This window comes from Podarcis vaucheri (assembly GCF_965113315.1).
Source record: "Podarcis vaucheri genome assembly, chromosome: 17".
Taxonomy (NCBI): domain Eukaryota; kingdom Metazoa; phylum Chordata; class Lepidosauria; order Squamata; family Lacertidae; genus Podarcis; species Podarcis vaucheri.
In genome coordinates, this window is record NC_138755.1 from 362,548 (window position 1) to 381,695 (window position 19,148).

Sequence of the window (19,148 nt, forward strand, 5' to 3'; positions counted from 1 at the left end):
GTTTTGGAAATATGAATTATGGATAATGGTTTTCGTTATATCTTTTCTATTCTATGCTTATTTCTTTGTTTCTTTTTTTTTCATTCTGTTTTACTTTGATTGTTATTTCTTGGTGACGGTATTTTATATGTTTGGTGATATTTTGTTTAAAATTTGCAATAAATATCTTTTTTTTTAAAAAAAGGGGGAGGATGGTTAGTTAAGATAATTAAAGGCAATATGAATTTAAGAAATGCTTAAGAAGTGGTTAAAACGGTGGATCATCAGAGGTGCTGATGGAAGTCCAAAAAAGATTGTATAAGTGGTGAAGTTTTGTGGTATGTATTATAATTTACATATTATAATTAATAAAAATTCCTATTTTAAAAAAAATATAATACAGTGGTACCTCAGGTTACATACGCTTCAGGTTACATACGCTTCAGGTTACAGGCTCCGGTAACCCAGAAATATTACCTCGGGTTAAGAACTATGCTTCAGGATGAGAACAGAAATCGTGCTCCAGCGGCACGGCGGCAGTGGGAGGCCCCATTTGCTAAAGTGGTGCTTCAGGTTAAGAACAGTTTCAGGTTAAGAACGGACCTCCAGAACAAAATAGATACTTAACCCAAGGTACCACTGTAGTTCAGCTGGAATACCATCACTTCCACTGGCCTTGTTATTTGCAATACTTTCTAAGGCCCATTTGACTTCACTCTCCAGGATGTCTGGCTCAAGGTCAGCAACCGCACTACCTGGGGTGTACGAGACATTCATCTCTTTCTGGTATAATTCCTCTGTGTATTCTTGCCACCTCTTCTTGATGTCTTCTGCTTCTGTTAGGTCCTTACCACTTTTGTCCTTTATTATGGAAATCTTTGTACGAAAAGTTCCTTTCGCATCTCCAATTTTCTTGAACAGATCTCTGGTTTTCCCCATTCTATTGTTTTCCTCTATTTCTTTGCATAGCTCGTTTAAGACAACCCTCTTGTCTCTCCTTGCTATTCTTTGGAAATCTGCATTCAATTTCCTGTATCTTTCACTATCTCCCTTGCATTTTGCTTGCCTTCTCTCTCCCGCTATTTGTAAGGCCTCGTTAGACAGTCACTTTGCTTTCTTGCATTCCCTTTTCATTGGGATGTTTTTCGTTGTTTTTGTTTTGTTTTGTGTTTCAGTAGGATTGTTAATTTTTCTTGATTTTACTGCTTTGGTGTTTTTTGTTTTGGTAAACCAATCTGCAGGTTTTTAAAAATAAATTTTATTAAATAAATATAAATAAAATAACACAAGCCAAAACACAATCCATCCTGTAGATTTAAGTATCTGTCCACAGTCACCTACTTGTTATCAGAGGCCCAGAATCCACATTCCTTTGTAAAAAAATATGAAATAAAGTCAAACCATTTTTGCAGGCAAAAAAATATTTATTTATTTCTTAAATCAATGTGGGGGGGGGGTAGACAAGAAATTTTCCGCACTGGGTACCACCTGACCTTCCTATGCTACTGGGTCTGGGAAGGGAGCATGGATAAGGCAAATAACAGGCAGGTAATATGCCTGGTCTGTTACTTGCATACAATAATAGTCCTGTGTCATGGTATTGCCAGAGAATGCAGGGGAGGAGCAGAGGCAGGCAGGGAGGGGGGCAGGAAGTGGCGACTGAGGAAAGAGGGGAAAGCCAGGAGGTGGGACAGCTCACAGATGTTGAACCAGAGCCTCAACACCGCACAGGAAGTTCTGGCACAGACAGTGAAACAATGCCTATTCCGTCTGCCAAGGAAAGGAGAGTGTTAAAGAGGAGGGGGCAGAGGCGTCACATGAAACTTTCCCACCTTTTCTGTTGGAGAAGGAGCTGGCATAAGCCACTCCCAGAATCTGAGCTGGAGGATTCGGATGCAGTAATGGGCTGCTTGTACATATGTAAAATAAAGACTGTATATATGTATCTCTGAGTGAGCAGAAGCATTTCTTGCGAAGAGCATTCACAAGCCATCACATCCTGTATATTAGCTAATTTACTATCTTGAGTCGGTAGACCATTTTTCAACGTTAACATATCTCAGTCATAGTGGTTCATATTAACATAATTGGGTTTTTTTACTTTAAACATTAGAGTTTTTCTCGCCAAAGCTCCTGTAGAAAAGCAGTCATGCCAAAAGTCCACGATGTGACTTTTAAGTGATCATTTCAAACCCAGGAACCACAACAGTATTCCATCTGATTGGCAGCACATCCTGTCTATCTCTTTGAGTCTCTGCACAAATTATGCTGCTCTTAACACTAGTCAGACAGAACATAAAGTGGCATCTCCTCCCAAATAATGCAGACGGCTCTAGATTAAATACTTCATCTTAACTGATCTTGATTTGAAGATTCTGAAAAAAGATGAAAGGCCTCCTCTTATGAGAACAACCTGTGGGTCATCCCACGGAATACTCAGATAAATGGTGAAAGTATGCTGATAAGAGAATATGACAGCACCAGCTTGTTATTTTTAAATAGATGAAGTCAGATGACATGGAGTGGGGAGAGCGGGAGCGAGCCCCAAATTATTACCTGAAATAGCACAATGACGAAACCCCTTCGGAAAGTCTACTGAAGAAACCTCTCAAAAAACTACAGTCTTCCAAATTACAAAACTTGACAGCTTACCATAGACTCCTAACCTATGTTCTGTTTCTTTTTAAAACAAAACAAAACCAATTTTGCTCCTGATAATTTCAAAGGCTGGTGGAAACTACCTGTTCTTGAGGTCTCTCTTGCTCTCTCTCTCTGTGTGTGTGTGTGTTCTAAGGATGGGTGGATCTGTCTGTTTTGGTTTCTTTCTTTTTGTCATTTTTCCAAGCTTGGGTTCAGTTCTCCACATTTCCATATTAGTTTGCCATTAAAAACAGCCCTCATGATAATATACACATTTTTGCAAACCAATTTCCCCTAGAGAAGAAGAAGAAGAGGAGTTTGGATTTGATATCCCACTTTATCACTACCCTAAGGAGTCTCATAGCGGCTAACATTCTCCTTTCCCTTCCTCCCCCACAACAAACACTCTGTGAGGTGAGTGGGGCTGAGAGACTTCAGAGAAGTGTGACTGGCCCAGCAGCTGCATGTGGAGGAGCGGAGACACGAAACCGGTTCCCCAGATTACGAGACTACCGCTCTGAACCACTACACCACACTGGCCCTAACATGATGCTTTGAAAAACACACTAAGTTATGCATTTCTAGACACACCTTACCTTGGTATATGAATTTTGGTGCCCATTCTTTGGCTGGGAAGCTGCAATTCAGAGAAGGACGAATTTTGAAGGATGGATGTTTCAGTTTCTGTATTGTTTCAGCAACTGCAGATTTTGTAGGTTTGCCTTTAAATGTGAACTGAACTGAATTTCTCCCCTAATCCCTAGTGTATTCCTAATCTCAATTAATAACAACTTAATGACATAGTCACTCTCTCCCTATAGAGTTGGCAAAGTGGGCTATAACTTGAATAAGTGAATGAATGAATCATTGATTCCAATAGGGGCTGTTTTGGCAAAGAGGATTTGCTTCTTTTATTTCTCTAACTACTGATTTCTCTAACTGATGTCCAGTAGCACCTTAGAGACCAACTAAGTTTGTTCTGGGTATACCTAAAGAAGGGTCTGGTGACTTCTGTTTCAGTGTATCTGAAGAAGTGTGCATGCACACGAAAACTACTCAGTTGGTCTCTAAGGTGCTACATTATAATTTTTAAATTCTTTTGGAAGGATTCTTTTAAACTTTCTTAGATCATATAACTTTTTTGAAGACTTTATTCTTTTAAGGGAATTTTTAGGTTTTTAAAAAGAGTCTTTTTAACTATCTTTTTAAATAATTGTTTTAATTTATTTTGACTGTAAATGAGAAACATGCTTTGTCTCTAGTTCCAGGGATGTGACCGCAAGGTATCAGATGCCAGAGAAGGGTTGGCTCATTTGGACATACTTTGAGAATTTTTTTTAATTTGCTCATATTAAAAAGAAAAAAAGAAAAGAATCACAAACATCTGTGAGGGAGCCACTGAAAGTAATGATTTCAAAAGAGCTACTTGAAGTAGGACTAACAGGAACCAACTCATGATGCAATTTAACATGGATTGGGCAGCCTACAGTCCAAAGGCAGGGGCCATAAAAAGCTGAGGCTCTGGACTTGAGAGACGTGCGGCAATGAAGACACTTCACCTTCTGTCATTCTGCCTGCTCGTGGGAGCAAATGAGACAAGGAAGTTTGAGGATTGTGAATTGTTTTACAAGCTGAGAGATCTGGGGCTGGATGGCTTTCGCGGTATTGACGTAAAACAATGTAAGTCTTGTTTGTGGAACGTACAATGTCCAGCTGCTCTGTTAGAATAAATGTACACCCAATTTGTTGTGGATCCCAACCTCCCTTTGGTTTCTCATTTCTAGATGACATGTGTAGCAATTTATATGGATTTGTTTGGGTTTTTTGTTTACAGTATTATTGTTATTATCTTTGACCATTTTAAAATAATGTGGCATATCTGAAAAATGAGAACTGACAGAGCAGGCAAGATTGAAAATAAAGAGTCTTGTGGCACCTTAAAGGCTGACACATTTATGATATACTGTAATAAATTTTTATGAACTTCATCAGTTGCAAGATTAAAGGTAAAGGTAAAGGGACCCCTGACCGTTAGGTCCAATCGTGACCGACTCTGGGGTTACGGTGCTCATCTTGCTTTATTGGCCAAGGCAGCCGGTGTACAGCTTCCAGGTCATGTGGCCAGCATGACTAAGCCGCTTCTGGCAAACCAGAGCAGCGCACGGAAACGCCTTTTACCTTCCTGCCGGAGCGATACCTATTTATCTACTTGCACTTTGACAAGGAGCAGGGACCGAGCAACAGGAGCTCACCCCGTCTCAAGGATTCGAACTGCCGACCTTATGATCGGCAAGTCGTAGGCTCTGTGGTTTAACCCACAGCGCCACCCGCGTCCCCAAGATTAAAGGTAGCACTGGATGTAAAGGTAGCACATAATGTTTTAGGAAAATGTTAAAAGCTGTTAGAAACATTGCTATTTTAAGAATACTGAAATAGAAACAACAGCATTTCAAAACTCAGAATGTCAAAACCAAGAAAGTTTATGTCAATGTTTTGAAAGTGTTTAAACAGCAGGATTTTTGGAGAAGTTTTAAAAATGCTTTTCTGTTTCTGTGTTTGGGAACTGATTTTAGGAAAGAAAGGACACTCTGAGTCCCTGGTTTTTATACTTTGCTTCCCTACCAGATGTCTGTATGGCTGGATTCCCAGCTAATTACAACACTGAATACTACGAGACAGAAGAGGGTGTCCCACACTACGGGCTATTCCATCTGAGCGGCCAAGAATGGTGCTTTAATGAGAGGCGGCCCTCACAGAACAAATGCAACATTTCCTGTGATTGTGAGTGACCCTTTTTTTCCTGTTTGTGCCATGTACTGTATGTCTCAAGATGGGTGGCTTATTTCTAAAAAGAGACAGGCCATGGATATTTCCCCAAATTTCACAATGCAATACTCCAGCCAGTAAACTTATGCAAAAGTGCATCTATTAGGGAGAAAGCATGCACAGGCATTAATGATGAGCTATGCTAAAGAGGTGTGTGTGTGTGTGTGTGTGTGTGTGTGTGCTTGGCCTGAGGAAAGTCTTGAAAGCAGGATAAAGAGAACTGGATTTGGCCTCTGGGCCCCTGGTTCCACACTTCCTACTCTAAAGCCTATACTCCAAGACAGCTTGGACGTCCTGAGCACATTAACCAACAGGTGCATGATTAACCAGACTGATGCAATCCCCACTTGATAATCTGAGCAGGTTTGAAGTTGCCTGGTGCAATTTGGGGAGGGGGGGGAGAACCTAAGCAGACTTCCAGAAGGGCAGGATGCAGGTTAGAGCATGAACTGTGAAACAAATGGTAATTATGTAATGAGACTTTATAGCCTATTATTTCATACATACATATATGGAGACCTAGGCCAGGTTCTGAGAGGGACCTTCTGCTTCAGTGCCCTGTTCCAAAAATAAAAGCACCCCACCATGCATCCCTAAAGGAATTTTTTTTAAATGTTATGCAGTCTGCATAAAATTTGCATATGGCAGTTTATTTGTATATATGCAAATTTAGATATAATTGTTATGAAATTACTTGTATAACTACAAGAAAACAAATTTAATTTATGTACATTTAATTTAAATTACTATTATTTAAATAGAAAAACATATTGCCACAGTGTGGAATACATCAAGTGACTCGTGCTGAGCAGACGCCAGGTCCTGATGGGCAACTTCAAGACCTCTTCAGTTCTTGCTTCTTAGGGTTGCTTATCTCTAAACTGAACTTAGACCAGGCAACACTTGAAGTAGAGAGGGAGGATATACATGGCCACCCGAACTGTGATCATGATGCAAGTTTCCTACCTGGTTTACCTGCACAGCAGAATAAGGGAGCCTGAAGTGGTAGAAGTGATTAGAGACCTTCAAGGCCCCTGGGGCTCTCCCTCTTTTTATGGCCCCTGAAGTTTCAATCTGAACTGCCCTCAAACGGGGGGGGGGGCGGGCCGGCCCGGGGGAAATGATCAAGAACCATTACTGCCCCACCTCCCCTCCAAGGGCTTCCCGGCCTAGGCGAAGGAAATGAGACGAGGCCTTGCCTTGCCTTTACCCCGCCCCCAACCCAGCTGGCCAATCGCTTGTGGGCAGGGGGCGGGGCTAGGGCCAGGCAAGGCCGGATCCACTTGGCTTAAACTCAATTTCTTCCCCTAGGCCGACTTTCTGGGCTGTTGGCGAAGCCTGCCAAGGCCTGTCCCGCTTTGGGCCCCCGCCCCCTCCGAAACAGGGGCGGCGCTGCTGCCCCGTTTTGCCCGCGTGTGGCGCCGGGGGAGCAGCGCCCTGGGCCCTGGGCCGCTTGGCCTCCTCTTTGCCCCCAGCCTCCCCGGCAGGAAGGCAGGATCCTCCTCCGCCCGCCAGTCTCCCTTGCAGGCGAGCAAACCAGGGAGGAGGATGGGAAGTTATTTTGAGTGATGCATCTGATCAATGCAATATGCTTAGTTCATAGCTAGCCCACGTGGCTTGCTTCTACACACGTGGCCCTCAGGGATTTTTTCAGACCTTCCTTCTCAGCTCTAGGGTTTGAAAGCTTTGCTAATATTACTGCATTTATTGCTTTTGCTGACATACACTCAAAGGAGCTTGATTAATAGTTCCAGAACACTATGTGCTTGACCACACTTCCAACCCCCAAAGCAGTTGTGTGCCAGTAATTAAAAGAAGACGAGAAAAATCAGCAAAGCAATTCTGTGGCTAACTGACCAATTCCTTTAAATAGGGTCTATTAATGAAGTTTTGACAACCAGTCTGATGCTTTTGCAGAAAAATATTCCTAGACACAAGACTTTTATTTTTTAAGCCCTTTCAGTCTCCCATCTCAAGGCTATGACAGCAAACTACATTCCCACCCCTCTCCCCAAGGCTGGTGACAAAGCTTATAAAACCATGCTTTTGTGCAGAGTTTTCATTGTGTGTTGGCATTTGTTTTATGTTATTGAAATATACTCAGAGTCGCAAAGTGATTTCATGCTCTTTATTCAGCTCATAGTGGTGAGGAGGAATGAATGAAAGTCCCCTCACAGTATCTGCTTTATATACACTATTTACACAATGGGCTACACATGATTGGCTAATTCCGGAATTCTACTGTAAGCCAATCAGGTTGTGGATTCACTTCTATCTGGAGCAGGATTGGGTGGTTCCTGCCAACCAATCATACTGCTGCATTGTTCTAGGACTAATCAGACTGCTGCAATTTGGATCCTATTGTTCTAGGACCAATCAGACTGCTTCAGTTTGGATCCTATTCAACTCAGTACATAACAGTTATTTTTAATGACCAAGTATTTACAGTGGTACCTCGGGTTACAGACGCTTCAGGTTACATATGCATCAGGTTACAGACTCCGCTAACCCAGAAATAGTACCTCAGGTTAAGAACTTTGCTTCAGGTTGAGAACAGAAATCGTGGTCCGGGGGCTCAGCGGCAGCGGGAGGCCCCATTAGCTAAAGTGGTGCTTCAGGTTAAGAACAGTTTCAGGTTAAGAACGGACCTCCAGAACGAATTAAGTACTTAACCCGAGGTACCACTGTATACAGATTCTCAGAGTGGCCTCCAAGTAATTCAAATTGTGCAGAAGAAATGTGTGTGTGTGTCTGCAGCGCTTTCAGTGATACAGAGAAAATGTCTTCTGGAGAAAACATTGCAGTAATTTTGAGGATGAAATTTATCACCAACCTTCGCAGAAATTGCTCACGTGCTAGCCTCCATTCTCAGGATGGGGTTACCGTACTAAAATAATCTTATCCGTGTAACATAAAATGAATGTGCCACATTTCCTCTGTCATGGGTCAGTGGGGATTTAGCTTCACTTAACAGCATAACACTTAACAGCTCGATGACATAACATCAAGCTACACTTGGATTATTTACTTCTGTGTGCTTGTGTATCTGTGTCGCCCTTGTATCAATTTGGAACTATTCTCTCACCTTTCCTTTCATATGTATGCTACTGATTACTTCTGCCATTTTAATTTTAGAGAAAGTGTTTAATTTAAAAAGGATCAGTACTATAGAATGGTGGTAGCAATACATTGAAGACAAGTAAATATTTTAGGGAGGGTGGTCCCAGAGCTCTGGCTGCATCCCAGAGCCCTAGTGCCACCATCGCAAAGAGGAAAAAATGGACAGACTTTGGTACTCTTTTGTCCTCCCCCCCCCCATGTCTTTCTCTCTATCTGAGCTGGCTCCCTGCCTGTTACGTTACATGCGGGTGGGGTTCCTCTCTGTGTAAAGTCTTCAAGCTGGCCCTGCATGCACCTGACAAATCTGCCCCATTGTCAAAATTTATCTTTCCCTCAACCTCCAGTCTCCGTTGTTGTGTGTCCTGCCTGAGGGGGGAAAACAGGAGGCGGGTGGCCATCGGTCAGGGATGGTCTAGTTGAGATTCCTGCATTGCCCCTCGATGACACTCAGGGATCCCTTCCAACCCTACAATTCTCTGGTGCAGGTTTGTGCAGAGTTTTAGGTACAAGTTGGACTCCTCCTCCTTCTGGTCACGGACTCTTCCAGTCAGGTTGGCTAGCTCCGAAAAACCCATCATCTTCATCTGCCATTCCTCCACTGTTGGGACTTCTTGTGTTTTCCAATTCTTAGCTAACAAAATTCTTGCTGCAGATGTAGCATACAAAAACAATTTAACATCTTTCTTGGGCAATTCCAGACCTGTTATTCCAAGAAGAAAGGTCTCTGGTTTTTTAAAAAATGTATATTTCAACATTTTTTCAGTTCATTATAAATCTTCTCTCAGAAGTCTTTCACCTTGGGGCAGGTCCACCACATATTATAAAAGGTACCCTCCTTTTCTTTACATTTCCAACATAAATTATCACTGTTGTGGTAAATTTTTGCTAATTTTACAGGGGTTAAGTACCATCTATACATCATTTTCATAATATTTTCCTTTAACACTGTACATGCAGTGAACCTGACCCCTTTCTTCCACAATCTTTCCCAGTCTTCAAACATTATGTTGTGTCCCACATCTCTTGCCCAGTCTATCATCACAGATTTAACTTGTTCATCCTTTGTATGCCATTCCAACAATAAATTACACATTTTGGACAAATTTTTAACTTTAGAGTGCAACAATTCCTGTTTCCAATTTAGTTTTTTCTGAAGCAAAACCATTTTTCTTATCTAATTTATACAATTCATTTATCTGGTGATAATGTAACCAATTTATCTTATATTTAATTTGATCAAATTGTTTTAATTTATAACCCTCTTTGTCTTCCAGTAGCAGGTCTTAATATCTCAACCATTTGGTTTCCATATTTAACTTTTTCTGGGCTTTTGCCTCCATTGGTGAGAGCCATCTGGGTGTCTTCCTTTCTAAGAGATCTTTATATTTTATCCAAACATTATATAGAGTTTCCTAATTACATGGTTTTTAAAAGCATTATGGGCCTTTACTTTATATACCATAAATATGCATGCCATCCAAACACATTATCAAATCCCTCCAAGTCGAAGACATCAGTTTCTTCTAGTTGTATCCATTCCTTAATCCAGCAAAGTGCTGCTTCTTCAAAATAGATCTTCAAATCTGGCAGGGAAAATCCCCCTCTTTCTTTGGAATCTGTTAGTAATTTATATTTAATTCTGGGGTTTTTCCGCTGCCAGATAAATCTAGATAAAGCTTTCTGCCATTCTTTAAAACATTTCACATTGTCAATAATTGGGAGGGCTGGGGGGGGGGGAAATATTTGGCAATACATTCATCTTGACCACCGAAATCTGGCCCATTAATGACAATTTTTTAAAAAAGATATTTATTAAAGTTTAAACATTACAAAGAAAAGAAAAGAGGAACAAAAGAAAAATACAAGCAATAAACAATTACAAAACCTCAAACACAAAAATAAATACAGTAATACAAAACATCAACAATACAAAAAAAAGAGGGGGGGAACAAAAAAGAAAAGAAAAGAAAAGCATTTAAAAAACCCAAAAAAGAACAAACGAAAATAAAAAGGACCCCGTATTTTCATATCCTTATCTTTCATTTGCTTATTTCCTCGACTTCCTCACACCTTCTTTTTTGTATTCTAGTTCAATTAATTATTCCAGCAAGTCCTTCCCCTCTTTCTCAAATTTAGTTCCATAATTTATCTTTACGCAATTTAGCCTTAAATTTACACCTTTACCCAATATCAATCTATTCATACTTAATTCTTTATAATATTTCTACTAAAGTCATGTAGCTTCTTTCCAGCATCCTTCTAACATTCATTAATTTTAGAATATTTCTGTAAATATACTTTAAATTTTTTCCAATCTTCTTCCACTGACTCTTCTCCCTGGTCTTGGATTCTGCCAGTCATTTCCGCCAATTCCATATAATCCATCAGCTTCATCTGCCATTCTTCCCTGGTAGGTAGATCTTGTGTCTTCCAATGCTTTGCGATAAGTATTCTTGCTGCTGTTGTTTCTCCGTCCTCCACCAGTCACGGACTGTGGGCCGGGGGGGAGGGGTGGCATTATTAATCCGGGAAGACTGTTCTTTCAGGGCTCTACCACCGCCATCGATCCCCGGCATTGAATGTGTTGGCCTAGTGTGGGGCTCCGAGGTGAGCTTGGCTGTCTGGCTGGTGTACCGGCCACCTAGCGCACCAGCAGCCACCCTGTCAGGCCTGCTGGAGGTGGTGGCCGGCTGGGCCTTGGAGTTCCCTAACCTATTGGTATTGGGGGACTTCAACATCCATGCCGATGCCACTCCCTCCTCACAGGCTCTGGACCTGGTGTCTTCCATGGCGACACTAGGGCTCTCCCAGTTTGTTTCGGGCCCCACACATCAAGCAGGCCACACGCTGGATCTGATCTTTGGCGTCGGTATAGATGTGATCCTGTCTCCTTCGATGAAGGTGCCATGGTCGGATCACTATGCTCTGAAAGCCAGGATTGATGTGCCACCCCCACCCTGCTTAGGTGGTGAGCCGATTTGGGCTCGCCCGCGGAGGCTGATGGACCCTGATAGATTCCGTCAAGCCTTGCGGGACCTTTCTCCCCCTGGCGACTCATTGACTGAGCTTGTTGAGGGCTGGAATACCCAGCTCCTGGCAGCCATCAATGAGATCGCACCTAAGCGCCCTCTGCGACCCCGCAGAAACCGGGCTCCCTGGTTTACTGAGGAGCTCCGGAAAATGAAGCGGGACCTCAGACGGCTAGAGCGAGTATGGCGGGGTGCCCGTGACGGAGCCTCAAGAACATCTTATAGGGTTTTTATGAAAACCTACGAGATGGCAGTGAAGGCCGCCAAGAAGTCCTACTTCTCGGCCTCCATTGCATCCGCTAGCTCTCGCCCGGCACAATTATTTAGTATAATTCGGTCTTTAACGTCCCTCGAAGGACAGCCAAATTTAAATAACAATTCGACACATAGCTGTGAGGCATTTGCGAGCTTTTTTGCGGAGAAGGTCCTGTCGCTCCGCCATGACCTCCCTGCCAATTTGGATACAATAAAAGAACTGGAGGCCCCTCGACTGTCCTCGGGTCCAGTATTGGACCACTTTGACCGGATATCCCCAGCCGATGTGGACAGACTCCTCCGAGCTGGAAAGCCCACCACTTGTCCTCTCGATCCGTGCCCGTCTTGGCTGATTAGAGCATGTCCAGACGAGGTGCGGGCCCCCCTGGGGGATATCATCAATTTGTCCCTTGGCACCGGGACATTCCCAGGGGAACTGAAGGAGGCAGTGGTGCGTCCGCTCTTAAAGAAAACATCATTAGATCCCTTAGATCTATCCAATTACCGCCCAGTTTCGAATCTTCCATTCCTGGGCAAGGTGATTGAGAGAGCGGTTGCTGAACAGCTTGGTAGGTTTCTGGATGAAACATCGGCTCTGGATCCATTCCAGTCCGGCTTCCGCGCTGGTCATGGGACCGAGACGGCTCTGGTCGCCCTAACAGATGATCTCCGTAGACAGCTGGATCGAGGCGGGTCGGGGCTGCTGATTCTTCTAGATCTGTCAGCAGCTTTCGACATGGTCGATCATGAACTTTTGGACCACCGCCTCGCCGACGTGGGGATCCAGGGCGCAGTCCTTCAATGGCTGCGCTCGTTTCTCTCTGGTCGGGGACAGAGGGTGGCGCTTGGGGGGGAACTGTCATCCCGCCACTCCTTGGTGTGTGGAGTGCCTCAGGGTGCGATTCTCTCCCCAATGCATCTTTATGCGCCCCCTCGCCCAGCTTGTCCGGAGTTTTGGGCTGGGCTGCCATCAGTATGCCGATGACACCCAACTCTATCTGTTGATGGATGGCCATCCTGACTCGGCCCCAGACACACTGATCAGATGCTTGGAAGCTGTGGCTGGATGGTTACGTGGGAGCCGGTTGAAGTTAAATCCTTCGAAGACAGAGGTCCTCTGGCTGGGACGGGACGATATGGGATTGAGGGGGCAACTCCCATCTCTTGCGGGGGTGCAATTAGTGCCAGCACCGTCCGTTAAGAGTTTGGGTGTAATCTTCGATACCTCCCTCTCTATGGAGGCGCAGATTGCAGCTATAACAAAGGCGGCATTTTTTCATCTCCGCCAAGCTAAGCAGTTGGCCCCTTACCTCTCTCGCCCTGACCTAGCCACTGTGATCCACGCGACGGTCACCTCCAGACTGGATTATTGTAACTCGCTCTACGTGGGGCTGCCCTTGAGACTGACCCAGAAACTCCAGCGGGTGCAGAATGCCGCAGCGAGACTCCTTACGGGGTCTTCGCTGCGGGATCACATTCATCCGGTGCTATACCAGCTGCACTGGCTCCCAGTGGAGTACAGGATCAGGTTTAAGGTGCTGGTTTTAACCTTTAAAGCCCTATACGGCCTAGGACCCTCGTATCTACGGGACCGCCTCTCCTGGTATGCCCCACAGAGGAACTTACGGTCCTCTAATAAAAACATCTTGAAGGTCCCAGGCCACAGAGAGGTTAGGCTGGCCTCAACTAGAGCCAGGGCTTTTTCGGCTGCGGCTCCAACCTGGTGGAACGCTCTGTCACAAGAGACAAGGGCCCTGCAGGACTTGACATCTTTCCGCAGGGCCTGCAAGACAGAGCTGTTCCACCAGGCCTTTGGTTAGGGCACAGCCTGACTCCCTCCTTCAGCAATCTTTACAATATTTTAGTTTATGGTTGCCATTAATTTTGATTTTAATTAATTCTTATGATGTTTTTATATTGTTGCACTTTTTTAGTGTTGTTAGCCGCCCTGAGCCCGGCTTCGGCTGGGGAGGGCGGGATATAAATAAAAATTTATTATTATTATTATTATTATTATTATTATTATTGTGGCGTACATAAAAAAACCTCTGTCCTTCTTTGGCACCAATTGGCCCACCATGCCCAGGAGAAAGGCCTCTGGTTTCTTTAAAAAGGTATATTTAAATACCTTTTTCATTTCATTATAGATCACCTCCCAGAATGCCTTAATCTTTGGGCATGTCCACCAAAGGTGAAAGAATGTACCTTCAGTTTCATTGCATTTCCAACATTTATTATCGGGCAAATGATAAATTTTTGCAAGCTTGACTGGTGTTATGTACCACCTGTAAATAATTTTCATTAAATTCTCTTTTAAGGCATTACATGCCGTAAACTTCATGCCAGTGGTCCATAACTGTTCCCAGTCAGCCATCATAATATTATGTCCAACATCCTGTGCCCATTTAATCATAGCAGATTTCACCATTTCATCCTGAGTATTCCATTTCAACAGCAAGTTATACATTCTTGACAAATTCTTAACTTTAGGGTCTAACAATTCTGTTTCCAGCTTTGATTTCCACCTGAAAGCCTAGTTTTTTATCCTGATTATATGCCTCCATTATTTGATAATAATGGAGCCAATCTCGCACTCTGTTTTTTAATTTTTCAAAGCTCTGTAATTTTAATCTGTCACCCTCTTGTTCCAAAATTTCCCAATACTTTGGCCATTTGGCCTCCATACTGAGTTTTTTCTGGGCCTTTGCCTCCATAGGTGACAGCCATCTTGGGGTTTTATTTTCTAACAAATCCTTATATCTTATCCAGACATTAAACAGTGCTTTTCTTACAATATGGTTTTTAAACGCTTTGTGTGCTTTGACCTTATCATACCACAAATATGCATGCCAACCAAATACATTATTGAAACCTTCCAAATCCAAGACATCCGTATTTTCAAGAAGCATCCATTCTCTCAGCCAGCAAAAAGCGGCTGATTCATAGTAAAGTTTTAAGTCTGGCAGGGCAAATCCACCTCTTTCTTTAGCATCAGTTAAAATCTTAAATTTTATACGAGGCTTCTTGCCCTGCCAGACAAATCTGGAAATATCTCTCTGCCACTTCTTGAAACAGTCCATTTTGTCCAAAATTTGCAGTGAATGAAACAGAAATAACATTCTTGGCAATACATTCATTTTTATCACAGCAATTCGGCCTAGCAAATTTGACCATATTTCTAAGTCTTTTTTCACTTCAGTCCAACATTTTTCATAGTTATCTGTCAGGGAACTGCCATCGGAAAGACAGGAGGTGGAAGGGCTCACAGAGGTTGGGAGAGACTCAGCAGCTGAGGAGGGAACCAGCAGGGGGAGAGGAAGGTCTCCGAGGGAAAGTGAGCAGGAGGAATGGCTCAGAGACACTTCCAGCGAGAACAGTGGGGAGGTTTCTGGAACTGTCTCTGAGCCATTCCTCCTGCTCACTTTCCCTCGGAGACCTTCCTCTCCCCCTGCTGGTTCCCTCCTCAGCTGCTGAGTCTCTCCCAACCTCTGTGAGCCCTTCCACCTCCTGTCTTTCCGATGGCAGTTCCCTGACATCCACCTCCCCTCCAGGGCCCCCTTCACCCCTTCCCGTTCCCTCCCCTATGGGCGGTGAGGAGGTAAAACCCCAGAAAGAATCTCCTTCATCTTCAGACGTCTCAAACATTTCCCTCCACTGGTTGCTGTTCCTTGACTCCAAGTACTCCTCCTCATCAGAGTCTATTCCCCCTTCCGACTCTGAATCCACGAATCCTTCCAACTCCTCCTCCTCGTCGGTGGTGCCAAAGTATTCCCTCCGGAACCTCGCTACAGACTGAGGTTTCCTTGGGAACCTTTGATGGAACGTTTCAATTAAGACCTCATCATTGACATCCTCTGCCCTTACCCAGGTGTTTTCTGACTCCGGTTCCCCTTCCCACGTTACCAAATACTCCACCTGATCACCCTTTCACCTGGAGTCGATAATTTCCGCCACATGACTGCTATGTTCCCTTTCTTCTATTGCTGGTCCCCGGGTGAACATCCCTTCCCGTTCCCCCTTATACGGTGACAGTAACGACCTGTGGAATACTGGGTGCAGTTTCATGTGGTTCGGTAACCGGAGCCTGAAAGCCACTGGGTTAACCTGTTGCGTGACCTCAAAGGGACCCAATCGTTTGGGTCTTAATTTCTTACAACCCCCTTTGAACGGCAACCCTTGGGTTGACAACCACACCTGGTCCCCCACCCTAATGGTTTCACCTTCCCTTCTGTTTTTGTCTGCCTGCCTCTTATACTCTTCCTTGGCCCTTTCTAAGTTGTGTTGGAGCAGACGATGGATCGCTTCCATTTCTTCTACAAACTGTTCGGCTGCCGGGACGCTCCATCTCTCCCCTCCTCCCCCGGGAAAAGCCAAAAAGGGGCTCATCCCTGTGGACACATTCTCCGCATTGTTGTAGGCAAATTCCGCCAACGCCAACTTGTCTACCCAATCATTCTCTCGGTCATTGACATAACACCTCAGGTATTGCTGGAGGATACCGTTTGCCCTTTCAGCCTGCCCGTTCGTTTCCGGGTGCCGGGCCGTCGAAAAATTGACCTCTACGTGCAGTAAGCTCATGAGTTTCCTCCAGAACCTGGACGTAAATTGTTTCCCTCTGTCTGAGACCACCCTCAAGGGGGCGCCATGCAACCTAAAAATGTAATCTACAAACAATTTAGCCGTCTCTTCCGCCGTGACTGCATGCGAACAGGCTATAAAGTGGCACATTTTTGTTAATAGGTCCACCACGACCATGATAGCTGTTTTCCCTTTGGATTTCGGCAGATCAGTCATAAAATCTATCGACACTGCCTCCCATGGTCGTTTGGCGTGGGTAACGGTTCTAATAACCCCGCCGGCGCCCGCCTCTCCCCTTTGGCTCGCTGACATTGGTCACACCCTCTTACATACTCCCGTACATCTTCCCTGACCTTGGGCCACCAAAATTCCCTGGTGACCAACCACATGGTCTTGTGTTGCCCAAAATGCCCCGCTGTGGGGCTGTCGTGCAACTGCTTGAGTACTCTCCCCCTCAATTCTCCTTTGGGTATATACAGTGCTCCCTTGTAATACAATGCCCCGTTTCTTTCCTCAAAACCTCCTGTGTTCTCTCCCTCCCTCCTGAGACCTCTGAGCTTATTCTGGGCGTAGTCATCATTCTCCGTTTCCTCTACCAGTTCTCTTTGCCCCACCAATGCCGCCCCACACACCCAGCGGTCCTCTGGGATGACATGTCTCTCTTCGGGTGCTCCCTCCCCCTCCAAATATTCAGGTTTGCGTGAGAGAGCGTCCGCCCTAACGTTCTCTGGGCCTGGCACGTAACAAATTTCAAAGTGGAATTTGGAGAACTCCTGGGCCCATCTCACTTGCCGTTGGTTGAGTACTCGTGCCGTCCTCCAATACTCTAGGTTCTTGTGGTCAGTGCACACTTGCACCTTATGTTGTGCATCAATTAATAAGTGTCTCCATCTTCGGAACGCTTCGTGAATGGCAAGTAGTTCTCGGTCATACACCGTGTAGTTCCTCTCGGACTTGTTCAGCTTTCGCGAGAAAAAGGCGCACGGTCTCCATTCCGACTCCCCCTCCCCAGGCTGCAGAAGCACCACCCCCACAGCCCGGTCCGATGCGTCTGTCTCTACCCTCATTGGTTTTTGTAAATCCACATGTAGGAGTTGTTCTTCAGAAGCGAACGCCCTTTTCAGTTCCTCAAACGCTCGCTCCGCCTCTGCCGTCCAAACGAATTTCTTCTTACTGCTGAGACAGTCCGTAATGGGAGCTGTCAGGTGGGCAAAATTTCTGATGAACCTCCGGTTAGAAGTTTCCAAACCCCAGGAATCTTTGCACATCCTTTTTCGTTCTCGGTGTCTTCCATTCCAGCACCGCTTGGACCTTGCCTGGATCCATGGCAAGTCCCTTGTCTGACAGGCGGTACCCCAGGAATTCCACCTCCTTGGTATGAAACTGACATTTCTCCAGTTTCACCCACAGCTGGTTTGCTTGCAGTCTGCCCAACACTTCCCTGACGTCTCTCACATGCTGCTCCTCATTCTCTGAATACACCAACACGTCATCTAAGAAGGCCACGCAATTCTTGTAAAGCAAAGGTCCCAAGACGTGGTTCATAAACGATTGAAAACACGCTGAGCCGGCCTGCAGACCGAAGGGCATAACAAGATATTCAAATGCCCCCAATGGGGTGAACATGGTGGTTTTCCATTCATCTCCCTTCCTTATCCGTATCAGGTTGTACGCCCCCCTCAGGTCCAGTTTAGTAAAAATCTTTCCCTTCCTGACCCTTGTCAAAATGTCATCAATTCTGGGCATAGGGAAAGTTACTGGTTCTGACACTGCATTTAAGGCCCGGACGTCCACGACCAGCCTCGGTTTGTCCGTGTTTTTTTTATCCACAAAAAACACTGGGCTACCACCCACCGCTCTGGACTCTCTGATGAAACCCCTCTTCAGGTTCTTGTCAATGAACTCCCTTAACTCCTGCATCTCCCTGTCTGACATGGCGTACAGCTTGCCTACAGGGAGCTGCGCCCCAGGGAGTAAATTGATTTGACAATCAAAGGGTCTATGCGGGGGTAGTTTGTCTGCTTCCCTCTCGCTGAAGACGTTGCTCAGGTCGGCGTATTGTCTGGGCACCTTCCCTTTCTCCGTTACTTCCGTCCCTGCTAGAGTGGCTTTGCCCCCTCCTTGAGCCTCCCCCTCTTTGCAGTGTTCTAGACAATGTGCTGACCCAAAGGAGACCACTCTCTGATGCCAGCCCACTAGCGGATCATGTAATGCTAGCCAGCTCATTCCCAAAATAATGGGAGCTCCTCCCAAGGTAGCCACATTAAATGCTATGAGCTCAGTGTGTCTTGCTACTCTCATTATCATTGGGGCGGTCTGTTGGCTGACTTCTCCTCCCAACAGCTCCCTCCCATCAATCGTGGTCACCTGCAAAGGGTTCCTTAAAGAGACAGTCTGTATCTGGTGTTCAGCCGCAAACTCCTTGCTCATGAAATTACAGGAGCTGCCTGAGTCCAAGAGCGCCTTTGTCTTTAGTGGGTGTCCGTTGGGCAGCTCTAGTACCACCTCTATCACTAGGGCGGGTTTAGGCGGTTCCGGCGTGGGCACTTTTACTGCACTTTGGCCTGGCTGCTGTGCCCCGACGGTGGCAGCCAGGCGTTGGCTTTTATTTGCTGCGGAACTTCTTCCTCCTTCTCCCCAACAGCTCCCGCCATCCCTTGCCATTCCCTTCTTTGGGGGCAGACTCTGGCAAAGTGACCTGGCTGTTGGCAGAGATAGCAT

The 19,148-nt window shown here is 45.1% G+C and overlaps 1 protein-coding gene across 1 annotated transcript in view; it reads left to right on the top strand.

Annotated features, from left to right (window-relative positions):
• The first annotated feature begins 3,244 nt into the window (after positions 1-3,244).
• Positions 3,245-19,148, top strand: part of LOC309522547 (lysozyme C-like) — a 46,094-nt gene continuing 30,190 nt past the window's right edge. The window contains exons 1-2 of the mRNA XM_082205919.1: positions 3,245-4,299; positions 5,245-5,400. Coding sequence (XP_082062045.1) covers positions 4,164-4,299; positions 5,245-5,400 — 292 coding nt within the window. The 5' untranslated portion in view covers positions 3,245-4,163. The remainder of the gene's footprint in view (positions 4,300-5,244; positions 5,401-19,148) is intronic.